This window comes from Oncorhynchus clarkii, chromosome 21, assembly GCF_045791955.1.
Source record: "Oncorhynchus clarkii lewisi isolate Uvic-CL-2024 chromosome 21, UVic_Ocla_1.0, whole genome shotgun sequence".
Classification (NCBI taxonomy): Eukaryota; Metazoa; Chordata; class Actinopteri; order Salmoniformes; family Salmonidae; genus Oncorhynchus; species Oncorhynchus clarkii.
In genome coordinates this window covers 43,332,214-43,358,796 of record NC_092167.1, presented here as the reverse complement: position 1 = coordinate 43,358,796, position 26,583 = coordinate 43,332,214, and the positions used below count along the sequence as shown (strand labels likewise).

Below are 26,583 nucleotides of genomic sequence, written 5' to 3'. Positions count from 1 at the left end.
TGGTCTGCTTTGTTTACGCTTTGGACTTTCTCTAGCCTCAAACACACATTTTGACAATACAACACAAGTTACTAATTCCAAAATGATCTTTGTATTGCAGTTGAGATGACGCCCTGTCCTGCAGCTGTTGCTGATCTATGGACCCCGCCTACCAAGTGTCTGTCACATCCTCATCCAATCTCGGCCCAACTCTGCCATCTCAGAGTGTTGTTTACATATCGTCGATGCTGAACTGAAGATTCTTCTTGCAAAAGATGAAAAGGAAATACACAACAATCTTGACGATATAATTTTGTATTTTATCATTTGAGTGAAAATGTTGTTTTATCACCTTCTGTCTCATCGCAGGACATTTATAACTAAACATTTTTACAACGATTTCCTCTTTTTGAACATGTTTTATGTTTGAACATTTTCCCATGGCATTCAATCTTCAATATTATCAGTGTCAGGAACATGTGGTGAACCAACACCAAACTCATTAAGGTATTCATCTCATCTGAATATTACACATCAATCCCAATAACTGAACTGATATAGGTTTAGCCTTAAACCAACATTGCAGTCTGTCAATCCTTCTTTAAATGTCAGTCTTTGTGCAGAAAAATCTAAGAACATAAGTGAACGACAAACATGAGCTTGCTTTTATTTTGGTGATGTATAGACTTGTGATTGATGTGAATCGCTATATCTTTGCTTAAACTCTGGAATATTAAACTGTTTAAATATGAGCTTAGTTTGCAATCTTTTAACAATTCAAGTTGTTCTCAACTGGCTCAATATTAAGTATGAATACTGGGAATTTTTATTGACAGTTTATGTTAAGGGAAAAATGGTATCCTATGTTTTATAATATGCGTTTGTGTCTACATCATCGCAATGTGACCGAATTCTCAATGATTGATCTATAGTTTACATTCTTTCTTTCACTTGTATTACTCAAAGCCATTGTATGACATATGGAACACTGTCTAAAAGTCTAATCATGATATTTTCATAAGGATGATGATAATTATGTGAATTTTATTGGTTCTATATTTTTTGGGGAACTATTGACCTTTTCATGTATAGCGAATGGTTCTGTTTCTTTAGTGTAGCATCTCCTCTCTCCCCAACCCCGTGTCCATGCATAAGAACCTATGGAAGACAAAATAGCCTTTTACCACTGACACCTGGGTGTTAGTTACTCTACTTGACAAGTTGCAACACACAATGTTTTATACTGAGAAGGGAGACGGTCATATGGGATCACATTGTTCTGGTTAGTTTTTCCTAGTTGGTAGATATTTTCATATATTGGTGTTTAGGTTGGTTTTGCTGATGGAAATGTAAGGGAGTTAGAGATGCAGTAAAATTGAATCAGGGTCAACCTAGAATATTGGGATTGGCAAAGAGGTAATCCATTTGGGATTAAAGGCACTGTGTAGGTTTGCCATTAGGATGTCCACTGGTGTTAAGAACCATTACTTCCCCCATTTATTCCTACAGGAATGGTGAGACAACAATTTTTTTTTTTTTAAGTTACGTTGAACTGTACTATGGGACAAAGTGTATATTGTTGCCATGATGAGAAAGGACTGATAGATGTTTAAGAAATATCAAATAAAATGTGATTTCTGCCAAATCTCATTTCCATGTCACTTTGCCCATAGCTTAAAGTTTGTGAGGTGATCACTGTAATAAACAAATAAAAATACATTTAAAAAAGTTGACATTTGACTTCTAATGGCTGTAGTGTAATCCTTCAAAGCATGGTTAGTAAAAATGACAACCACACCACACATTTGACACATGTACAATTTAATATTCTGCCACATACACTGCAGCTGCTGTGCCATGTTAGCCATTCAGACTTTCCCCTCCTTTATTATTAACTAATACATGCCCTCATAGATATTTATATACGTGTAATATTGTTATCACCATGGAAACAAGATGCGGATTCATCAAATCAAATGCAAGTTTTTGACATTTTTTTTGGTTTCTTTGATTTTGATCACACAAAGTAAATTGGCAAAGTGATGAACCGTAATATTAGATAGATTACATAGATAAAGTCTGTACCACAGATAACACCCAACGATGCTTTTAGCCAGCCAGCCCAAGATTACAGTACATCCATGTCAGTTCTGGTTTCTGCATTTGTTTCAGTCATGGTTTCTAGAGCGTTTCAGAATTCATGTGAAGCCTTGCGTACAATGGCAACTTATCGGTTGAAGAGTTTTAATTGAAATTCCCTTTCCCATCTTCAACTTGCACTCACACAAACATAAAACACACTCATGTCTCCGCACACTGGAGGAGGAGAGGAGCATGGCTGGACGTCAATAAATACGTAGAAACAAAATTAAACAGAAGACTGCTCCGTGTTTACTCCACCCACATGTATACCAGTTGAAATGAATAGGCCTTGCAAGTCTGTGGGGGCCAAAATCACAATGATAATGCTTGGATGGTAATTAACAGTAGAGCTTGTTCTGAGGGCAGAACATTTAGGCAAGGAATGAGAGGGAAACAAAAGATAGACTGGGATTTGAACTAGGCACCTTCTGGTATTGCAACCTATGTCTTACACCCTCTGCCACTCAGGCACACATCATCAGCTGGACGTTTTGGTCTTTTGAATCTAACCAGTCAAAATAAATGATGAACAGTTTACTTTCTAAGGTAATGTGGACTCCTGAGTGGCACAGTGGTCTAAGGCAGTGCTAGCTGTGTCGCTAGAGATTCTGGGTTTGAGTCCAGGCTCTGTCACAGCTCACCACGACTGGGAGACCCATGTGGTGGCACACAATTGGCCCAGCATAGTCTGGGTAAGAGGAGGGTTTGGCTGGCAGGGATGTCTTTGTGCACTAGTGACTCGTGTGGTTGGCCAGATGCAGTGCATGCTGACATGGTTGCCAGGTGTACAGTGTTTCCTATGACACACTGGTTAACCAATCATATAGCTCAAGCTCCATCCCTTGGCCTTCCAACCAATCTGCCCTCAGTACAAGATTGTGGAAACATACCATTGAGCAAGAAATAATGCATGTCAAAGGGCCAATGATAAAGGATCTTCCATCTCCACGCTACCAACACACGCAAACACGAAGCAGACCAAAAATAATCTGTCAGAAACTCAAGATGATGTGCCGATCTTATCACCATTTATTGGATACCATAAAACCAACAGAAAAAAATCAAATCAACAACAGCTAATTAAACAGAACAACTACAGCACACTGGTCGCTCTGTCCTATACTTGCTTGTACAAATCTTAACAGGCTTAAAGAAAGACTCAATGAAATGATGTTGCCACGAGCAGCACCGCAGATAGTGAGATGCAAGACTTTGCTCTCACATAGTCACACCCAGTATGTGCACAGGTTTGCTTCAGGCTGTTCACAGAGTGGAAGCCACAGGACCAAAACAGCAGAGAAGTTGAGCCTCACGCTTCAACGCTCTTAGTTGTTGTGGAAATTGACCCACTATGTTTACTTTCTGCATCCTTGTCATATTGCTGAGTCTACCTTTAATCAAAGTCAGTGATAGATGTGTGAGATGGCACGCACAAGTGACTCATGGTAGGGAAGGAGGGGCGACGTACCTAGTGTTATGACCTGTAGGTGTAGTAATGGGAGGGAAGGAGGGGCGACGTACCTAGTGTTATGACCTGTAGGTGTAGTAATGGGAGGGAAGGAGGGGCGACGTACCTAGTGTTATGACCTGTAGGTGTAGTAATGGGAGGGAAGGAGGGGCGACGTACCTGGTGTTATGACCTGTAGGTGTAGTAATGAAGATAAAAGAGCGTACATGAAGGACAAGAAAAGAGAACATTCTGGATAATTTCTTTTGAAATTGGCAGGTCGCAATGTCAGTGAGGATACTATGAACTAACACACAAACACACTCACGTACATACGTGCGCGCACACGCACACGCACACACACACACACATAGGTGGCAGCAGTCTGAAGCACTGCTCAGAAGGAAGTTTGACTACACAACACCCATAAGACAGAAACAGAGAGAAAAACAGGGAGATGGGGACAGTACCTGGGGCAGTACCTGGGGCTGTACCTGGGACAGTACCTGGGGCAGTACCTGGGGCAGTACCTGGGGCTGGGGCGGAACGTGTGTTCACAAAGCTCATGTAAAACAAACGACACCACATCATTACACACGTAACCACCTTGAGCCAACTTTGTAAACTGAACTGTAGTGGAGGGTTATTTGGGGATGATTTGCTTCAGTAAAATGGGGGTTCAGATCACAGCGTATTTGCGCTTATCTGATTCAAAAGTCCTTGATGAAAGACTATGGCATTCACTCCTTTAAAACAGTATCTCTCCAAAACTGTTTATGACAACGGACTCCTATGTAACAATCTCTTGATAGTCGGATGAAAAGGGTCAAGACCCTTCACCCTTGACCACAGAACAGATTGGTACACGTACGTGTACAGCAGGTACCGTGGGACAAATGTAACAAATGCTTTTGAATTGCTGTTTGTTTTGTTTTCTACCAGTCTTCTCTATTTACAAATGTTTACAATCGTTCCTTCAGAAAGAGGCCTCTGCATGAGGCCAACGTGCGAGGTGCACCCTCTTCATACATTTCCTGTAGCTGTTTTCATTCGTTGCATTTTTTTTGTGTTGCTCTTTTTTATTGTACCACAGCAGCCAAAAACTACAAGAACCAAACAAAAGGATAACAGACAAAAAAATATATTCTAAGTCACCCGACGAGAAAGGGGGTGCCATCTTTGGTCACAAAATGAGCAAAAAAAACTGGAAACAAGTCAAAAGCAAAAAAAAATAAATAATAAAACTGTTTCATTATTTGTCATAAAAGGGAAAAACTAAAATTGAAACCAAAACGTAATCCAGTGTCTTTAGCAGGGGAAGTCTGGCTGGTAAAGGTTAAGGGTTGTTAGGGGTCATCGAGGGGTCAGAGTTGTGGTAGAGAATAGCTTACAAGACTTCATGGGTTTTTTGTGGATAGGAGGCTTTTGTAGCATGGGGGGCGGGGCCAAAAGGGAAGACACACAACTCAGCCAGCAAATCAAAAAAGCCCATCACTTCTTCTTTCTCCTCTCCTCCTCTTTCTCCTTCTCTCCTCCCTCCTTCTCCTTGGCGCAATAGCGTTGGAGCAGCAAGTGCAGGTGTTGCTGAAGGGCATCGGGTTGCAGGGTCTCTGGGGTGTCGTCCAGCCGCTCCAGGTGCACATGCTTACCCTGGGCATCCATCGCCACAGTCCTCTTCTGGGTACGAGACTTACGCATCTGGGTTCTGGAGATGGGACAGAGAAAAGACAAGGGAGGGAGGGAGGGAGATGAGGAGATGGGAGAAAGAGAGAAAGAGGGAGGGAGGGGGAGAGAGAGCGAGAGATGGAAGAGAGAGTTTATTAGACTTGGTTAACCAATAATTCCAAAAGAACCTGAACGTTTTGTCAAAGCTTCATTGACAGGCTTTCGACTGAAACTAACTCTAACTTTGGTCACTGGTCATAGTGACCCAAACCATTCGAGCTAATCCATGTCTCAAAAAAATCCATGCAGAGGAGCCTTCTCTCTACCATCACCAACAGCAACCGTATGAGTCATCTTAAACACGCCCTTCGATGGGTAACTTACTTTGCACATGCCCAGGTCCGAATCTTAGCATTTTATCTAAGCATGTAAACTAAATGTTAAGACAGAGGTATTTACATCATGCTTTCAGATAAATCACTCAAAAAACTAACAGGAGTGTACAAACATGGACACCTTGGGTCAATTAATGAACACTCCCATGCTGTTCTCAAACCTTTTGACAACAGAACCGTCCTCCTTCACAACCTCTTTTTCTACTAAATGGGGAAGTTGAATTTTCCCAAAGCCTCCAGCATAACTCAATGCCTGGATGTGACAGAACAAGGAAAAGAACATATCAAACACCAAAACCCCTGTGTCTGTTCTTTAGAGTTGAGTTAAGTCTTCAATAAGGTTTTACCAGGTCATACAGTAACAAACATGTCAGTCAAGAACCATTTCAATGGCATGCTATACAGCTCTAATCATTCAGCTTTATGTTCCAGGCATAGTATCCCTTACAACACTTGATCCAGCTCAACCTGCTCTGCTCGAGCCACTGAGGTAGAAAATACCTTCCTGGCTTTATATCACAACTGGTCTCCCTCAACCTACTGACCTTCTCAAAGTCCTGTTTGGCCGAGGGGAGGTCTGCGGCCAGCGAGGGGTCACCTGTCTGCTTCTCCATCCTCTCGCCCCTCACCACCGTCGTCTTGACCACCTTGCTGACCTTTCGACCCTGCGCCTGTTCTGACTCGATCTCCGAGGCCGTGGTGGCCCCCAGGGCAAGGGGCTCCGAGAAGGTCAACTGGAGAGGTCAAACATAGGGTTCTAAGCTAACTGATTTACACTGCATTCGGAAAGTATTCAGACCCCTTGACATTTTCCACATTTTGTTACATTAAAGCCTTATTTTAAAATGTTTTTTAAAAAAATTCCCTCATCAAGCTACACGCAATAACCCATAATGACAAGGCAAAAACAGTTTTTTAGACATTTTTACAAAAAAAACTAACAGAAATATCACATTTACATAAGTATTCAGACCCTTTACTCAGTACTTTGTTGAAGCACCTTTGGCAGCAATTACAGTCTTGAGTCTTCTTGGGTATGATGCTACAAGCTTGGCACACTTGTATTTGTGTGCCATAGTCTGAAGTTTCTCCCATTATTCTCAGCAGATCCTCTCAAGCTCAGTCAGGTTGGATGGGGAGTATTGCTGTACAGCTATTTTCAGGTCTCACCAGACATATTTGATCGGGTTCAAGTCCAGGTTCTGGGACATTCAGAGACTTGTCCCGAAGCCACTCCTGTGTTGTCTTGGCTGTGTGCTTAGGGTCGTTGTCCTTGTCCTGTTGGACAGGAACCTTTGACCCAGTCTGAGGTCCTAAGCTCTTTGGAGCAGGTTTTCATCAAGGATCTCTGTACTTTGCTCCGTTCATCTTTCCCTCGATCCCGACTATTCTCCCAGTTCCTGATGCTGCCACCACCAAGCTTCACGGTAGGGACGGTGCAAGGTTTCCTCCAGACATGACGCTTGGCATTCAGGCCAAAGAGTTGGTTTCATCAGACCAGAGAATCTTGTTTCTCATGGTCAGAGTCCTTTAGGTGCCCCTTGACAAATTCCAAGCAGACTGTCATGTCCCTTTTACTGAGGAGTGGCTTCCGTCTGGCCTGATTGATGGAGTGCTGCAGAGATGGTTGTCCTTCTGGAAGGTTTTTCCCATCTCCACAGAGGAACTTCAGAGCTCTGTCAGAGTGACAGTTTCTCCGTTTGGCTAGGAGGCCAGCTCTAGGAAGAGTCTTGGTGGTTCCACACTTCTTCCATTTAAAAATTATGGAGGCCACTGCGTTCTTGGGGAGCTTCAATGCTTCCGAAATGTTTTGGTACCTTTCCCACAATCCTGTTTCGGAGCTCTACATTCAATTCCTTTGACCTCATGGCTTGGTTTTTGCTCTGACATGCACTGTCAAATGTGGGACCTTATATAGACAGGTGTGTGCCTTTCCAACACATGTCCAATCAATTGAATTTACCACAGGTGGACTCCAATCAAGTTGTAGAAACATCTTAAGGATGATCAATGGAAACAGGATGCACCTGAGCTCAATATCGAGTCTCATAGCAAAGGGTCTGAATACGTATGTAAATAAGGTATTTTGTCATTATGGGGTATTGTGTGTAGATTGATGAGAATTTTAAAAATATTTAATCAATTTTAGAATAAGGCTGTATCGTAACAAAATGTGAAAAAATTGCAGGGGTCTGAATACTTTCCGAATGCACTGTACACTCTGTAGCAAATAAGGATACATGATATATTGTGGTGTAGCCAGCGGTTGACCACACAAGGGTAAAGGATCTCAGTACAAAGGACTCAGGAGACAGATTTAAGGCAAATGAAGGTTTTGAATATACAGTTGCACTTTGTTATTTCATATTTCAAATCAAAAGGTCTAACTCGGTCAGCATGTAATATTCTCCAAACATTAAATGATTCAAAAGGGTTTCATTCAAACATTAAAGAGGCAATAGGCAGTTGAAACAATAACAAAGTGCAACTGTTTTGTTAAAAAGCAGAGAGATGAGGGCTGGAGAAATTGAACCACTCTCAAATTCATAGACAGAGCTATGGATGCAAGGACTGACCATCCATGATATCACAATTATAGTTTTAAACATGTTTTGAGGCTAAATAGTGCTTGTTAACATTTACTTTATTTACAAACATTGGAGTAAAACAAGCTTATATTTGGGGTTCTGATGGTTTATGACTATTCATCTAAGCTCATTTCTAAGTTATATTCTTCAAGAATCAATGGGTATATATCATTAATTTATACGACCTTTAATAATTATTCCTTAAGAGTCTATTGATGCACTCGTGAGTCAATCTATGTAACATAATAAAACAATCCCCATCAAAATCCTTCAGTTTAAGCTAGAGATATCAGGTTGGCTGTATCTCAATCCACGAGCTACAGTGGTGTTTGTCAGACCAGGAGACATCCTGAAAATCGTTCTTTTCACGAAAACGTCTGTAGCGTCCGAGCGGTTATGACAACTTTATGAAAAGATGGGACTCGCCTGAAGGTAACCCATACAAACAAATGGAAGTATGGAGGTAACCCATACAAACAAATGGAAGTATGGAGGTAACCCATACAAACAAATGGAAGTATGGAGGTAGTTTTGTGGCAACAAAAATATGTTTGTTTTTTCTTCCAAAAAAATATATATATTTCCTGAGCTTTCTTATATCTCCTAGATATACAGGCACTTCAAATCCTTATTCCTCATTATTTATTTTTTATGGATTTGTTATTCAATGTGTTTCTATGGGCTACAGTAGTAAAGGCCAAATGTAATAATTTATTAAATCATTTTTTATATATATTTTTTGATACCTAAAGGGGTCCTAAAATTCCAAATCAACTAGCTAAATGATCTATGGTATGGCCATCTTAAAACTATTCTATATGTTAGCTTAGTCGAACACAAAACTATTTGACATAAACAGATGCATTCATGAGTTTCCTTGACAAATGTCGATAAAGAAAATAAGGTCAGCCAAAGGAAAAACCTGATCAAAATGACTTATATGAAGAACAGAAATGGTTTGCTCAGTGGGAAATTAATATCCAACTAGTCAGTGACAACTGTGTGGAGTTTGTGACAGCAACTACGTGAGCTTATACAGCATTATAGACACTGCTGTATGTCCTGGGATTTCCTCTGATCTTTTATGTAGAAGAACCCTTTACCTTCTAACAACGCTTGTGAGTATCATAGAGCTCAAAACATTCTGACTCTACAGATGTTTTGTAAAAATTACCCGGCCCCGGGCCCCTTCTGGATCCAGCCTTACCTCACAAACTCTGCTATAGCTCAGCCCCCGTTACACACATACTAATGGTTGGTACCAATGCGCTGCCACGCCCACTGCCACGCCCACTGCCTAAGCCCCATTTTGATCCAGAAAAACCCCCTGGGTCCATGAAGCTGTGCATTTTGATCCAAAAAAACCCCCTGGGTCCATGAAGCTGTGTATTTTGATCCAGAAAAAAAAAACCCTGGGTCTATGAAGCTGTGTATTTTGATCCAGAAAACCCCCCTGGGTCTATGAAGCTGTGCATTTTGATCCAGAAAAACCCCTGGGTCCATGAAGCTGTGCATTTTGATCCAGAAAAACCCCTGGGTCCATGAAGCTGTGCATTTTGATCCAGAAAAAAAAAACCTGGGTCCATGAAGCTGTGTATTTTGATCCAGAAAAAAAAACCCTGGGTCTATGAAGCTGTGCATTTTGATCGAGAAAAACCCCCTGGGTCCATGAAGCTGTGCATTTTGATCCAGAAAAACCCCCTGGGTCCATGAAGCTGTGCATTTTGATCCAGAAAAAAACCCTGGGTCCGTGAAGCTGTGTATTTTGATCCAGAAAACCCCCCTGGGTCTATGAAGCTGTGCATTTTGATCCAGAAAAACTCCTGGGTCCATGAAGCTGTGCATTTTGATCCAGAAAACCCCCTGGGTCTATGAAGCTGTGCATTTTGATCCAGAAAAACCCCCTGGGTCCATGAAGCTGTGCATTTGGATCCAGAAAAAAACCCACTGGGTCCATGAAGCTGTGTATTTTGATCCAGAAAAACCCCCCTGGGTCTATGAAGCTGTGCATTTTGATCCAGAAAAACCCCCTGGGTCCATGAAGCTGTGCATTTTGATCCAGAAAACCCCCCTGGGTCTATGAAGCTGTGCAATTTGCAGCTCCTCTTGTGGCATGCTCCCAGTTTAGCACAGATGCTGCCAAGTTAACCTATCACTCAGCTCCTTAATTGGCCAGGTGACCTGTAGCACAGGGGGTTATGGGAGGTGTAGTGTTCTAGCTGACAGATATCTACAGCATCTAGTATACTGCATAAGTATATTGCCATTTAAATGGTTCTTGCATGTAATACTCAATAGTTTTCAGAAACACTGGAATATTGACCCCAAAGAAAGACTATAGACACTTGGCACTTGCAATGCCAGAGACGTGGGTTCGATTCCCATGGGGGTCCAGTACTAGGGCTGTCGCGTTGACTGTATTACCTCCACACCGGCAGTCATGAAGGCAGTCAAATTCCACGTGACCGTTTAGTCACGGTAATTAGGCTTCTCCAAGCTCTGATGCTGCTGCTGGTCATTAGTAGCCTAACACACTTGCTAACTGCCTGGTACTCAGCACTCTATTGTCCCTCTAATCACTCTGACATCAATGAAAATCAATTCAAACACTTCATGAGAGCCCATGTTGTGCAACATTTCTATAGGCTTTGCATTTGCACGAGAAATCAGAATGATGGCCTCTAGTAAAAAGAGAGGGATCAGCTTTCTATAGGCTAGGCCTACTATATTTATTTCTCAACTTTCCTAATATTAAAGCACATTGCTTATATTTAAAACAGGGGTATAGCCTACCTGGCAGGCACGAAAATAAACCATGGGGAAAAGCGTCCTCCATTCGCAATTTAAGTGCATAGATTACATGTATTTTTCCCTGATGCCCCTGTTTCGATACAGGTGCATGATAATGGTCCATTCTAAACCATTCTAAATGATATATTAACACTTGTGAATGATGCTGAGCAAAATAAACAATGCCTTTTTTCACGACTTAATCATAGTCGCACACCTCATGTAGCCTAGCCCATAGGCCTATATGTTTTAATAAGGTTAGTATCACACTTCATGTAGCCTAGCCCATAGGCCTATATGTTTTAATAAGGTTAGTATCACACCTCATGTAGCCTAGCCTATAGGCCTATATGTTTTAATAAGGTTAGTATCACACCTCATGTAGCCTAGCCCATAGGCCTATATGTTTTAATACGGTTAGTATCACACCTCATGTAGCCTAGCCCATAGGCCTATATGTTTTAATAAGGTTAGTATCACACCTCATGTAGCGTAGCCCATAGGCCTATATGTTTTAATAAGGTTAGTATCACACCTCATGTAGCCTAGCCCATAGGCCTATATGTTTTAATAAGGTGTGGAGCCTAATAACTTCTTAATATGAAGCACATTAATCATCTTTACAAGGGGTGTGTAGAGCCTAACTGGCATACATAAGCAACGCGTGACTTTCAAGTTTGGGGAATAAATATTTTGCTATAAAAATGCACCTTTATAATAAAATCATTAATTGCATAATGGCATTTGTGGTCACTTTTGACAATGGTGTTTCCCACTAATGGAACATTCACGCTTATATCCTACTACCATGTGCGCACTGCTGTGCTTATAATGTGAAGACATAGCCTAATAGTTTATCAACATTTTAAGCTAAACGTTCTGATCTGTAGTATCAGCAAATTGCATATTAATTCAGGATCTATCACATCCCACAACTGTCCCAGACTATGTTTGGAATATTTATTTCTCACACAGAACAGAATAGGTCAACCTTTGTACTATGTAGATTGACATAGGCTAGTGCTTTTGCTGTTCGTTAGGCCTACTCATCTTGTTAAATGTGGACAGTTCTTCCAATATCTTCAAAATACACTTCTGAATTGAATAAGGACGCGCAGTCGCAACCCTGATAAGTCTGTCTTAACTTGTAGCCTGTGAGAAGGACCCAATCACGCGATGGAGCGCGCAGCCACTGGTACAACATTATCAAGTGCTTGTCAAATTGTGAATAAGAGACCTGATGTAGTGTGATGTAGTGTGTGCAGCCTGCGCAAAAAAACAAAGCAGAGCTCATGCTTTTCAAGCGACTTTTTTCCAAATCATTATTAGAGTCGCATCATGCAGCCTAAAAATGTATTAAAAATCAAAACATACAGCCCAACGTTTGTAGAACAACTAAAGTCATATTAATAACTGTAAATTAAACATATAGGAGGACCAGTTTCTTTGTTTACTCCTCAACACAGAATAGCTGCATGTGTTCACTCTCTCAAATAGTTTGGAGAAAATATTTATATTTTATTCAGCTTTGTTCAATTGTATTCTTCATACTATAATATAAAAATAATGCCACTGAATTCTAAGCAAATCCTGTCTGCTAAATTAACTAGTGTAGCCCACAGCCATTTGGCATAGCCAGATCAGGACAACTCAGAGTATGTTATTCTGTTCTTATGAAATAGACTACATCATGTTTCTTTAGACCTGTCTAAAATAAATAATGGATTTATTATGGCTATATTACATGGATTTATTAGAATTTTTAAAATGTAGATGTTCCATATGTCTGCATCAGTGGTTATGTGTGGAAGCCCGAAGGTGCTAAATGTGTTAATGCTAATTAACAGTCAACTACTGTGACCGCACAGCACTTACCAGCACAAACAAAATACAAAAATGTACGCACTCACTACTTACTGTAAGTTGCTCTGGATAAGAGCATCTGCTAAATGACCAAAATGTAAACGTATAGACACAAAGACGACAGATGGACGGACTGACCTCAGTCTGATCTCCCTCACTCCGGACCACTGTCCTCTTCACCACCTTAGAGAAGCCGTCTCCCTCCTCCACGCTGACCATCTCCTGCTGAGATCCCTGCACCGTCACCTCCTCTCTCTCCAAACCGTCTGGAGAGAAGTACTTACGGATCACCTTTCGTGTGATCTGGGGGAGAGAGACCAGAGAGAGAGGAATGTAGAGCACTGAGCTGCATGACTAGGCCATATAAGAGCAAACACACTTATTTGCCTGGGGAAATCATTGATAAATAGTGGTTATGTAATAAATAATCATCATTTGGTGGGAGCTTATATTTTTCTTATGTTGTTGAGGTCTACTGTAAATCGGGGAGTGTTCTAGAGGTCAGTGTCTGTGAATGTAGGTGTAAAATGTCCCTTTTACCTTCTTGACTACCATGTTTCCTTGCTCATCCATGTACTGTTCTTCTGTAACTGTCTGGGGAGGGATGTCTGGCAGGTCATCCGCCTGGAGAGAGAACATAGTAAATGCACAGTCAGAGCACAGACTTAACAGACCCGAAACACACACTGGAGTTAAGGCAAGTACACAGAGGAACCGGTTTAAACATTCCAATCTCAAAAAGGGAAATAAACCAACATAGATCAGTCATTTCGAACCATTATCATATACATTACCATATCAACCATTATCATATACATTACCATATCAACCATTATCATATACATTACCATATCAACCATTATCATATACATTACCATATCCACCATTATCTAACATCACAAATATTTCATCAATCTGTCACAGAACAAAATTATATGGCAGATGATGGTGCAGTATAAAACAAAGCGGAGACAGAATGAGACAGAAATCTAAACATGAATATATATATACAGTGGGGCAAAAAAGTATTTAGTCAGCCACCAATTGTGCAAGTTCACCCACTTAAAAAGATGAGAGAGGCCTGTAATTTTCATCATCGGTACACTTCAACTATGACAGACAAAATGAGAAAAAAAATCCAGAAAATCACATTGTAGGATTTTTAATGAATTTATTTGCAAATTATGGTGGAAAATAAGTATTTGGTCAATAACAAAAGTTTATCTCAATACTTTGTTATATACCCTTTGTTGGCAATGACAGAGGTCAAACGTTTTCTGTAAGTCTTCACAAGGTTTTCACACACTGTTGCTGGTATTTTGGCCCATTCCTCCATGCAGATCTCCTCTAGAACAGTGATGTTATGGGGCTGTTGCTGGGCAACATGGACTTTCAACTCCCTCCAAAGATTTTCTATGGGGTTGAGATCTGGAGACTGGCTAGGCCACTCCAGGACCTTGAAATGCTTCTTACTAAGCCACTCCTTCGTTGCCCGGGCGGTGTGTCTGGGATCATTGTCATGCTGAAAGACCCAGCCACGTTTTATCTTCAATGCCCTTGCTGATGGGAGGAGGTTTTCACTCAAAATCTCACGATACATGGCCCCATTCATTCTTTCCTTTACACGGATCAGTCGTCCTGGTCCCTTTGCAGAAAAACAGCCCCAAAGCATGATGTTTCCACCCCCATGCTTCACAGTAGGTATGGTGTTCTTTGGATGCAACTCAGCATTCTTTGTCCTCCAAACACGACGAGTTGAGTTTTTACCAAAAAGTTATATTTTGGTTTCAACTGATCATATGACATTCTCCCAATCTTCTCCTGGATCATCCAAATGCTCTCTAGCAAACTTCAGATGGGCCTGGACATGTACTGGCTTAAGCAGGGGGACACGTCTGGCACTGCAGGATTTGAGTCCATGGCGACGTAGTGTGTTACTGATGGTAGGCTTTGTTACTTTGGTCCCAGCTCTCTGCAGGTCATTCACTAGGTCCCCCCGGTGTGGTTCTGGGATTTTTGCTCACCGTTCTTGTGATCATTTTGACCCCACGGGGTGAGATCTTGCGTGGAGTCCCAGATCGAGGGAGATTATCAGTGGTCTTGTATGTCTTCCATTTCCTAATAATTGCTCCCACAGTTGATTTCTTCAAACCAAGCTGCTTACCTATTGCAGATTCAGTCTTCCCAGCCTGGTGCAGGTCTACAATTTTGTTTCTGGTGTCCTTTGACAGCTCTTTGGTCTTGGCCATAGTGGAGTTTGGAGTGTGACTGTTTGAGGTTGTGGACAGGTGTCTTTTATACTGATAACAAGTTCAAACAGGTGCCATTAATACAGGTAATGAGTGGAGGACAGCGGAGCCTCTTAAAGAAGAAGTTACAGGTCTGTGAGAGCCAGAAATCTTGCTTGTTTGTAGGTGACCAAATACTTATTTCCCACCATAATTTGCAAATAAATTCATTAAAAATCCTACAATGTGATTTTCTGGATTTTTTTTCTCATTTTGTCTGTCATAGTTGAAGTGTACCTATGATGAAAATTACAGGCCTCTCTCATATTTTTAAGTGGGAGAACTTGCACAATTGGTGGCTGACTAAATACTTTTTTGCCCCACTGTATATCATAGGCATTATCCAAAGTTCAGCACAGCAACAAAATTACCCACAAGCAAAAAGTCAACATCTAAACCCAGCACCACAGCACACTATGGCAGCGCCCACTCCTCTACATGCTCTCCGATGCCCGATACCTGGATGATAACTCTGCGTCGGACCACCCTGGAGGTTAACACCTCTTCCTCTGAGTTATCCGATGACAGCAACCCTAGCTCCTCATTTATCTCCTGAGAGACAGCACACAGCCATTGTGAGCATAATAGATCATTATATCATGGTTACACATTTTGTATAGTTACTGCAGGCACAGTTACTGCAAGAACAGTTACTGCAGGCACAGTTACTGCAAGAACAAAACAACAAGCAACAGTGTTCCTTCTTTTCTCTTTCTCGGTTTGACTTTTTACTTTTCTCTCATTGGAATAGCAAAAAGGCATTCAAAAGTAGGCTATCGTAGACCTGATATAACTTTTCAGAAATGAATCAAATATGAGAGAGGTTCTATGAAATGGTGATGGAGATGGAAGATGAAGAGAAGGCCCAGTTGTACAACACCCCTTCAACAAAACCAGCCATGCAAGATATGTAAACAATAATCCAAAGAAATGGTGGCTAAAGTCTAAACAAGTACCTCTGTATGGAATGTTGATGTGGAATATGAAGTATTGACAGTAAAGGTTTGACAATTATTTCACTTTTTTTAATGGAATTTATTTGTATGTACTGTACTGTATGTTCTCTTCATTGTATCAGATACCTTAGCTGAAAATAGGAAAATAATTAGCAAACACAGCAAGCAAACATTCTCAAAGGTAAGTATATTCCTTATTCCTGATTTTGTCCCATGATTACTCCATTGTGTTGGTCAGTGACCAGTGGTTTGACTTACAGTGTATTGTCTTGCAAGTATACACACATGCAAACACAGCACTGATAAGCTTTTTGTACTTGTGTTTGAGTGAGTTGATGCCCTCTCTGGACTGTGGGAACACTGCAATCAGCCTGAGAAGCTGGGACACAAGCCAGGGCAGGGTGCAGTCGTCATGCTCGACCTCTTACCCGTTCCAGAGAGTACTCATCGTCATCGTACCCTGCCCGCGACCTGGAGGGAAGCTCTTCACATGTGGGTACAGTTTCACTTTCACTTTCTGGTCTGTCATAAATGCCATAATCCCCAAGACTTTCACTACCCGATGAGAAGCGCTTTTGGTCATCCACCCGTAGGAACTGTGCGCTGTATATAGGGCTCCCTTTGAGGAAGTGTGTCTCCGGTGTGCTGCCGAAGGGGGTTGGGGAAGGAGGCTCTTCAATGTGGTAGAGGTCTTCAGGTTCCTCTGGCTCCAGATCCTCTGGCTCTAAGAAGTCTGACACGTCATCTTTGCAGTCAAAGAACTCCAGGTCTGAGTCTTCTTGGGCGGAATCTGATTGGATATCTGGTCCAAATGCAGAGAGTGATTTCTCAAATTCACCGAGCACTCGCTTAAAGTCTGGGGAGAATTCAAAGGCTTCTGCGGATCCAGGTGTAACAGACTTGGAAGCGGACTCAAGACCTATCAGGGTGGTCGTCGTGACCTGACTCTTATCTGACAGAGAGTCACTGAAGACGGGTGAAACTGGACTCATGTCAGTGGGAGACACCTGGCTACACTCAGAGACTCTCAGAGACTGGCGTCTGGAAAACACAGCTTCATAGTCTGGAGGCACCAGGAATTGGCTTGACATCGGCGAAAATAACTCACCCGATTGATTCTGCTCAAATTCCTTGCATGTAAATTCACTCGAGCCAGAGAATTCCTGACGGGCAGAGTCAGGTTTCTTTAGTTTAGGTGTGACTGCTCTATGGGTAGTGAAGGGGTCTTGTTCACTGATCTGCAATGGAGTTAATATAAGAGGTTCGTAGCCTGTGGCTGTCTTCATCTGTTTAGTAGATGCCAGTACTGATACACTGGTTTCTTGACTGAAGGCTGGAACTGCCTTTTGCTCATGTAAAGTACTTTCCAGTATCATGGTAGACTTTAATTCACTTTGCATCTTTCCATAACCGGTCTGCAACATTATTTCCTTGGCAGTTTGAGACGGAGCCTAGAAATAAATGTTGACATCACTTGAACATGGATTACTGAAATGCGTTGTTACAGCATGCACCACCGACATCCCATCAACAAACTGCATAACACTAGTAGAGTACTAGGTCTTGTGATTCATTTTCTTCAACAACATGTTATATTTTAAATCACTGCAAGAACAAATTTCAAATCAAACCATTGGAGAACAAACCATGCAATTCTAAAGGCCAACATGATGTGCCAGATGACGTTACATTAATGAGATTGTGCTTTTTCACAAATTATTAGTTACATCTCAAAAGAGACAAAATTGGTTAGTTACATCAAACACCATCCAAGTCTATTGTGATTGCACAAACATTCTTCAGAATCCAGACATCCATTTCAACCACATAGTGTTATTATCATCCTCCATTAGCATGGGAGTTATTCCATTATTTCATGGCACGTGCAAGTCAGCTTTATCATGCTCTCTCTCTTACCCTCTGTGGGTCTTCCTGGGTGTTTATTGTATCAGCACTGGGGCACAGGACCTCTACTTCTTCCTCTTTTCCGTCCTGGACCTTCACTGGTCGTTGACTTACTGGGACGTCTTCCTGGACCTTCACTGGTCGTTGACTTACTGGGACGTCTTCCTGGATCTTTTTGACGTCTTCCAAACCAATAGTGGCTTGGAGAGTTGGGATGGTTTCAGCATGCTCTGAACCATGCTTTGTCTGTGTCCATTCCGTAGATGAGGTAACCATTTCTGCTACTAGTCCACTGACCCTTGGTAAGCCTTGATCTGTCGTGCTCATTTGTCCCTGTTCTATTTCAAATTCATTATCGGGGACTGACAACAGAGTGACACCCAAGGACTTTTCTTTGGGTGACAATGGGACACGCTCAGAAGTTAAAACAGTTGTCACATCACTCAACGTACCTGCTTTAAATGTCATTGTTTCTCTACCTGTAATAACTAAACTTAACTCTTCATCTGATTCACCGGATTCAGGAGACGACTGCCTTCGGAGGACATCGGCCCAATAATCTAGAGGTAAGGCTACAAATACAGTGTCTGATGACACTGATTCAGGTGAAGACGTTCTATCACTAAGGGGTTCCATGAAGTACTGAGATAAAATCCTCATAAACTGAGGCACCGGTGAGTCAGGCGATAGCCGCCGATTCCTGCCGACTAATTCTAGGGAATCAGGTGAGGATGGCCTACTCTCTAATGCTGACGGTGATATGGCCATTAGCTCATACTCAGAGCCAGAAGACATTGATTCAGGTGATGATGACCTGTGTTCTATTGTGGCATACTCCATATTACATGAATCCATTCGTGATACACCTGATATTGTATACTGAGGGATCTGTGAGTCTGGAGAAAGCGACCTGTTGTCATTCATCTCATGCATTGATTCAGGTGAAGATGTTCTAACGTCAACCATTGACATGGCTGATTCTAGAGACATGGGTCTGTATTCAGCTGACTCAGGGGATAGCGATCTATCCTTCTCAACTGGTTTCTCTAATAACACAGATTCGGGTGATGATATTCCAACATCCTCCTTTAACACTAATGTTGCAGGTGACATGGGTTGGCAGTCAGGCAAAGACTCAGGTGCATCGTACATAAGATCGTATTCTTCCACCATCATGGTTGTTCCAGGTATAGGTGAACCAGCCATTGATTTCTGGTCTGTTTCTTCACGTGCCAATATTTCTGATGGTAATACTCGCTCAGGAATGAGACTTTTGGCTGACAACTCTGTTTCCCCACAGTTTGATTCTACTGATTCAGGTGACAATTGTGTAGGTTCATTAGCAAAATACTCTGCAGTTGATATCAAGTGTTCCGAATCCGACAACACTGATCCAGTGGAGGATAATTCCCTTATTGATACAGATTTTGGTAACGCCTCTCTATAATCAGGGACAGGACCCTCGGGTGTTAATGGTCTATGTTCATCAACTGATGCCACTGATTCAGGTGAGTCTGGTCTCACCTCATCAAATAAGGACTCAGAAATGAGTGGTGCATATTCAATATCTGAAGCAAATGATTTGGGTGATGATGACCTGTACCCAATGGTTGAAATAGCAGATTCAGGTAACATCTGTCTAAACTGAGGTATGGGGGAGTCAGGAGACAATGCCATGCATTCATCTATAGATGCAATTGATTCAGCTGATGAGCATCTATCCTTAAGAAGAATTGAGGCAACTATGAATAACTCTATTTCAGATTCCGTATCTGAGCATATCGATTCAGGCGATGCTGATCTATTCCATGCCACTAGTGTAGTAGTTTCGTGCTGTGTGTACTTGGGTACTGGGGAGTCTGGTGACAGAGCTTTAAACTCATCTACTGATGCCGTTGAATCGGGACTGTCGGGTCTATCTTCAATCTCAGAAATCAAAAGAGTGTATTCTGTTTCAGATTCTGTTTCATAATCTGCCAATGATTCAGGGGATGAGGACCTATATCCAACCATTGAAACGATAGATTCTTGTAATGCCTGTCTAAACTCAGGCATGGGGGAATCTGGAGACAGACACCTGTACTCATCCACTGATGCTGTAGATTCAGGTGATGATGATCTGCTGTTTGTCAGTTGCATGACTGATTCAGGAGACATGATTCTATACTCTGATAAAGACTCAGGTGATAGGGGTCTTTCCTCTGTATCTGATGCTATTGACTCAGGTGAGTCTGGTCTCTGCCAAAAGGAAAAAGCCTCAGAAAGTATAAATTTGGTTTCTGAAGTCACTGATTCAGGCGATGAGGATCTGTATCCAAGATCAGATTCAGGTATTACCTGTCTAAACGGAGGTACAGGAGAGTCAGGGGACAGTGGTCTATGTTCATGGACTGATCCTAGAGATTCAGGAAAGGACGATCTCGTGTCAATACCCAGAGCTATTGAATATTTTGGGTCTATTTCAACATCTGAATCAGATACTGATTCAGGTGACAATGATCTATGATAGGATTGAGCCGTTTCAAGGGAAAATAGTGAATATTGGGGTATGGTGGAATTCAGAGATAAAGATTGACATGCTTTCAATGACTTTACTGACTCTGCTGAATCTGATCTCAAAACAGTCTTTATCTTAACTGACTCAGTTGCGAGAGGCCTATATTCAGACTCAGAATCAGGTGTGAGTGGTCTTTCCTCAGTAACATCAGTTGATGAACTTTGACTTTCTCTTTCTGATGTCTGTACATACTCTATGATATTGTCAGCATACTCAAATATACCAGTTTTGGGGGTTTCCCCTACATAATGGGGGTCATGTATTGGAGAGATCAGCTTCCAAAGCTCTGCATCGTACTTAAGTTTGTAAACTGGGACTCGTATGACTGATGGAATGACAAGTATTCCTTCTTCAAATACTGTTATTGGTGACAAAGCTGGTTCTTTTGGAGTTTGGGCGAAATCAGGTACTGACAGTCCTTTCTGAGCTTCAGGTTTACTAGATTCAGGAAATAATTGGGCTGTGGACTCGAATGTTATTGGTGGACTTTCTGAGACATCAACATCTGATTTAGTTACCGTTATTGTTGACATAGATGGCGTCAAATCTTGCTCTATTGAAGGTTGTGCTAAATTAGGTACATGAAGTATTTTCTGACACTCAGGTTTAGATGATTCAGGAAAGAATTGGGCTGTGGACTCAAATATTATTGGTGGACTTTCAGGGACTTCTACACCCGATTCAGTTACCGTTATTGGTGACACACAAGGTACCATGTCTTTGTCTTTTGAAAGTGAGCTATTCTCACTGACTGATCCACCCGACTCAGGTGATAAGGGTCTACCTTCAATAGCTACAAATCTTGACTCAAATATCTCAGAAACCTCATCATCTGGTAACGATTCAGGTGATGATGACCTATGGTGAAACTGAACAGCTTCACAGAACAATGGTGAATATTTGGGTACGGGGGAATCTGGTGACAATGACCTATTTTCATTCATTGTTCCAGTAGACGCAGGAGACATTGTTTTAATATCCTCCAACAGCATCAGGGATGAAGATGACATGGGTCTGTACTCTGATAATGACTCCGGTGACAGTGGCTTAGAGTCATACTCCTCAGCTGGAGAATCTATTGATAACGATTTACGTTCAGGTTCCGATGTCACCTCATACTCTATTCTTTGTCCAGCATACTCAAACACACCTGTTTTACTACAGTAGGTTTCTCCTACATATTGTGGGTCATTTACTTGAGAGATAAGCTTCCAAAGTTCTGCATCATACACAAGTCTGTACTCTGGCACTAGTATTGCTGATGGAAGGACATGTGTCCCTGATTCGGATACTGTTATTGGTGACACAGATGGTGATACAGATGAAGATTGAGCCAAGGCAGGTACTAATAGTCCTTTTTGAGGTTCAGTTTGACTAAATTCAAATAATGGTGCAGTTGAGGACTCGGTTAATATTGGAGAACTTTCAGCGACATTAATACCTGATTCAGTTACAGTTATTGGCAACACGCATAGTACCATGTCTTGATCTTCTGGAGGTTGAGCCTCGTCACCAGTGGCTGATAGACCTACAAGAGGTTCAGGTTTACTAGATTCCAGAAAGGGTGGAGCTGTGTACTTGAATATGATTGGTGAACTTTCAGGGACATATACACCTGATTCAGTTACAGTTATTGGTGACACGCATAGTACCATGTGTTTGTCTTCTGAAGGTTGAGCTACATCAGGTACTGATAGTCCTTTGTGAGGTTCAGGTTTAGTAGATTCGCGTAGTGGTGGTTTAGGTGCAGTTACAACTTCTGCAGGTTTCGTTGGAGGTGGGTTTGTAGAAGGTAATGCTGACTCAGATAATGGTATTTCAGCAGGAATTTCGGTCTCTGATTCAAATGCTGGATCAATTTTGGCGGACTTTGATTTAATTTCTTTTGCAGGTTTCGTCTTTGCCGACAATGGATTGAGTTTTCTTTTGCTCTTTTCAGTGGACTGCTGTATATCTGGATGTATATTTTGCATGTCTGTTGAAATAGCAGGTTCTGACATTACAGGGTTAGGTTTAATGGCTTCAAATGATTCTGCTGCCAATTGTAATTTTTCTGGAACAAGTGTCAACGTGGCTTTTGTCACGGATGGAAAAACAAGGAGTTTAGGGGATTCCAATTTGGTCAACGCTGGATACGTGATCTCCTTTTCAAAGTCTAAAGCTTCAGGTGAATCTGATCTATGCGCTGCAGCTATAGACTCCAGCGACATTGGAACATATTCAGTGTCTGACAATACTGATTTAGGTGAATCTGATCTATAATCAACAATAGAGTCGGGTAATAGGTGTCGAAACTGAGGTATAGGTGATTCATGTGATAGCGCTCTGTACTCATCTATCGATGCTACTGATTCAGATGATGAAGGTCTATCCTTATAAAGTAATGAAACTAAGGGTGCAGTTTCATAATCTACATCTGAAAATATAGACTGGGATGATGATGATCTACAGAACGTCACTAAAGCAATGGGTTCAGATTGCCAACATTGTGGAATTGGTGAATCTGGAGACAGAAATATATCTTCATCTACTGATCTTGAAGACTCAGGTGAGTCTGGTCTCTGCCAAAAGGCAAAAGCCTCCAATGGTATACATTCAGTTTCTGAAGTCACTGAAGTCACTGAAGTCTCTGATTCAGGTGAGAATGATCTGTATCCCAAAGTAGTGATAACCGATTCAGGTATCACCTGTCTAAACTTAGGTACAGGAGAATCAGGGGATAGGGGTCTATGTTCATTGACTGACCCGGTAGATTCAGGTGATGATACCCTCTTCTGTAAATCCTCTTCAGGAGATAGTGGTCTATCTGATGAAAAATGCCACTTCACTGTTTCCAGAATTACTGATTCAGGAGACGATGCTCTGTCTTCAGCTTCGTAAATTACAGATTCAGGTGAAATAGATCGACAATAACTACTTTCACTACCTGGAGATATCGCTCTGGTAAACTCTCCCTTGTTTGGAACCATAGATGTCAATGGCCTAAACATTTGTCCAGAGGCATAAGCAGGTAATTTTGCAGTTTCCCATTTAATCTCAGGGGAGGGTAAAGGAGACAGGGGTCTAAAATTAGGTATGGACGAGTCAGGCAAAAGAAGCCTAAGTTCAGTAACGGATGACAGTGATTCAGGGGATGAGGCTCTACTCTCAGTCAACAGTATGGATGAATCAGGTATAGGTGAGTCAGGTGATTGGAACCCAGACCTATCATCTGAAGTCACTGACTCTGGCGAAGACGATCGATCATGCATTGAAACTACAAATTTAGTAGCATACTCAGACCCTGAGTCAGGGGATGAAGACTTTTTTTCGGTTTTGGAGGCTGTAGATTCTGGCACCAAAGGCATGAATGACTCTGATAAGAATGTAACAAAGGCTTCCTCCTGACTTGAAGGCTTATGTTGAGTGATAGGTAAGGTTATCGCAAAACTGTACTCTACCTCCGGTATAACAGATTTGGCTGATCTGGAGTCAGCCACTGGAGGATCTAACACCTCTCTTGGGGGCTCAGCAGTTGATTCATGTGACATCTGGATTAATGCAGTGCTGACAATGGATTTTACTTTGACCGAATCTGAAATGAGAGTGGTTCTAGACACGTCAGATGATGTTTGAGCTATTGTCTGGGATTCCTTACCCACCTCAAAGGTGATAGACTCTGGGGTCAAGGGACTGATATCTACAGGTCTGACGTAAAGCTCAGCCTGGTCTACATCAATCAAAGGCATGGAGGTAGGGGAATCCTCTGCATAAACCGGGCTGGCTCTGTAAGTACCCGCTACTTCATCCAATTCCATTGGTGTTTTCCTGGATCCTTTACTAGTTGACTTCACTACATACCCAAACAGGACTTTGTAAAGTCTGTGTGACACCTCGTCAATATGATCCTTTGAGAATATCTTATGTGTCTCTTTGGGTCGTACCACCTCAGAAGACTGAGGCAGCTGAGTAGACTGTGGTACATTTATAGGCTTGGCTGTAATACTGATGTTCTCTGTGACCCGTTCCGTTGTCATAGTGACAGAGGTGGTGGAGAGGTAAGTGTAGTCCTCTGAGGTTTGCTTTAGCTCCACAGACAGCTCACTGAAGTCTGGCTCGGCCTGGTCACATTCAGTCAGACTGTCCTCGAAGTCGGTCATGGACAACGGACGGCTCCCACAGACACGCCTACGACTTCTTGTGGGCGACTGTTGGTGACTCGTTGGCGACAACACCCATTTGTTGTCGCTTTCAGCCTGGGGGGGCTGAGTTGACCCCTCACCCCACTCTGCACCTCCCTGTGCCCCATCCTCAGAATGCTTGACAGATAGAGAGGGCGAGGGGGGAGGGGTGGGCCCTTTGTAGACAGGATCTAGGACGTGAGAGGTGAGCTGGTAGGGGGAGGTGCGGTACAAGTTGAAGAAGGGACTTACTTGTTTGAAAGTGCCCATATGTAGTGACTCAGCCTTCTCCGGTCCAGTATCTGATGTACCGCCCACAGAACTGAGGAACAAAACAATAACAAGGTCAAACATCTAATCCCCTTTGAAGTCTCCCAAGTCCCTCTTTCTGTTGGTCCCTCTTTCTGTCTGTTCCTCTTTCTGTCGGACTCTCTCTATCTCTCTCCATCACAGAGAGAGATAGATTTTAACAACGCAAATCAATATCTTAATTAACTGTTTGTTTCTACAACCATACAACATGTATGTACCAGCAAACCCTCCAAAACAATATAAGACCTCTTAACCAATTTCTCTTTCGCTCAGTACTTCCCTGTTATACTGTCCCACTGACTTACTGTGTCGAATCCATCTCTTTCTGGACGTGTCTCAGGAGGCCTGTTACTGATTCATCTGTCTCCACCCGCCCTGAAGTCTCGTGATGTGACGAAATGCTGGAGGAGAGGTCCTCCTCTGACACCACGGGGGGCCCCTGCCTGGACCCTGGCCCACTGGGGGTGCTGTCTGTACGCCTGCCTGGCCGCGGACTGTCTATGTCCTCTTGGAGGGCAGAGAAACCTGGACAGGCATAAATATGAACATCGTTATTAACCTGTGATCTTTCTGACATAGTTAAAAAAAATGGTGTTTCACAAAATGACATGAGGTTTACTGTCTCATGACAGTCAACATAGAACATTCCCATTCCGCTTGTTAATACACTGTACTGTACCTTCACTGTGATCCAGTGCAATGGTCCTCTCAATCTCTGCATAGGTGTGTGATGTGTCCTCCTGGGTGGACTTGACCATCTTGGTTTCGATGAGGTGGACAATGTCCATTCTGTTGATTTTGGTTAGTCTTTTGATCAGTGATGTTTCTGTGGGAAAACAATATGACAAAATGGTCATAGTAAAGCCATTGGGAAATACAACCCAGCCAAGCTGCAATGCTTCTTGACACAATGCCCACTTAACCTGGAAACCAGTTGCACCAATGTGTTGAAGGAAACACCGTACACCTGGCAACCGTGTCAGCGTGCATTGCGCCTGGCCCGCCACGAGTTGCTGATGTGCGATGGGGCAGGAACATGCCTGCCGGCCAAGCCCTCCCCTGACCCGGACGACGCTGGGCCAATTGTGTGCCGCACTATGGGTCTCCCAGTCGTGGCCGGCTGTGACAGAGCATGAACTCGAACCAGGATCTCTCGTGGCACAGCTAGCACTGTGATGCCTTAGACCACTGCACCACTTGGGAGGCCCCTATGATGAATATTCTAAATGTCACTGAATATTCTGAATACAATAAAGAGCGGATAGATCAAGGTACCTGTGATATTTTTACCCTCCCTGTCAGTCCAGAGCTTCAGCAGGGCGTGGCTTTGGTCCTGTAGTGAATTGGGGTTCTCAAGCCTTATTAGATTGACTTTCTCCTCACTGAACTCCAGTTCTCGAGCCAGCTCTGGAAAACACACCCGAAAATAGACAGATATTATGATGTGATTTAAAAAAGGATTGATGGAAATCCAATACTGGAAACATCTGGCAGATCAGATAACATATATATTTTTTGAGAATAGCAACGAGACAT

The 26,583-nt window shown here is 42.3% G+C and overlaps 2 protein-coding genes across 21 annotated transcripts in view; one reads left to right on the top strand and one right to left on the bottom strand.

Moving 5' to 3' along the window:
* LOC139379081 (calcium/calmodulin-dependent protein kinase type II delta chain) overlaps positions 1 to 1,726 on the top strand; it is a 94,435-nt gene extending 92,709 nt beyond the window's left edge. For 14 of the 20 annotated variants that reach the window (XM_071121865.1, XM_071121861.1, XM_071121854.1 and 11 more), the window contains one exon: positions 101 to 1,726. Coding sequence is in view for 6 of the 20 variants with exons in the window: in XM_071121864.1 (XP_070977965.1) it covers positions 101 to 104 (4 nt within the window). In the remaining 14 variants the exon portion in view is untranslated. The remainder of the gene's footprint in view (positions 1 to 100) is intronic. The other 6 variants (XM_071121867.1, XM_071121856.1, XM_071121853.1 and 3 more) reach the window with 2 other exon arrangements.
* A 57-nt stretch (positions 1,727 to 1,783) lies between these two features.
* Positions 1,784 to 26,583, bottom strand: part of LOC139379080 (ankyrin-2-like) — a 136,859-nt gene continuing 112,059 nt past the window's right edge. The window contains exons 41-49 of the mRNA XM_071121850.1: positions 26,323 to 26,454; positions 25,727 to 25,873; positions 25,353 to 25,572; positions 24,988 to 25,057; positions 13,410 to 13,493; positions 13,008 to 13,172; positions 6,174 to 6,362; positions 5,790 to 5,881; positions 1,784 to 5,273 (exon numbers count right to left, since the gene is read on the bottom strand). Coding sequence (XP_070977951.1) covers positions 5,060 to 5,273; positions 5,790 to 5,881; positions 6,174 to 6,362; positions 13,008 to 13,172; positions 13,410 to 13,493; positions 24,988 to 25,057; positions 25,353 to 25,572; positions 25,727 to 25,873; positions 26,323 to 26,454 — 1,313 coding nt within the window. The 3' untranslated portion in view covers positions 1,784 to 5,059. The remainder of the gene's footprint in view (positions 5,274 to 5,789; positions 5,882 to 6,173; positions 6,363 to 13,007; positions 13,173 to 13,409; positions 13,494 to 24,987; positions 25,058 to 25,352; positions 25,573 to 25,726; positions 25,874 to 26,322; positions 26,455 to 26,583) is intronic.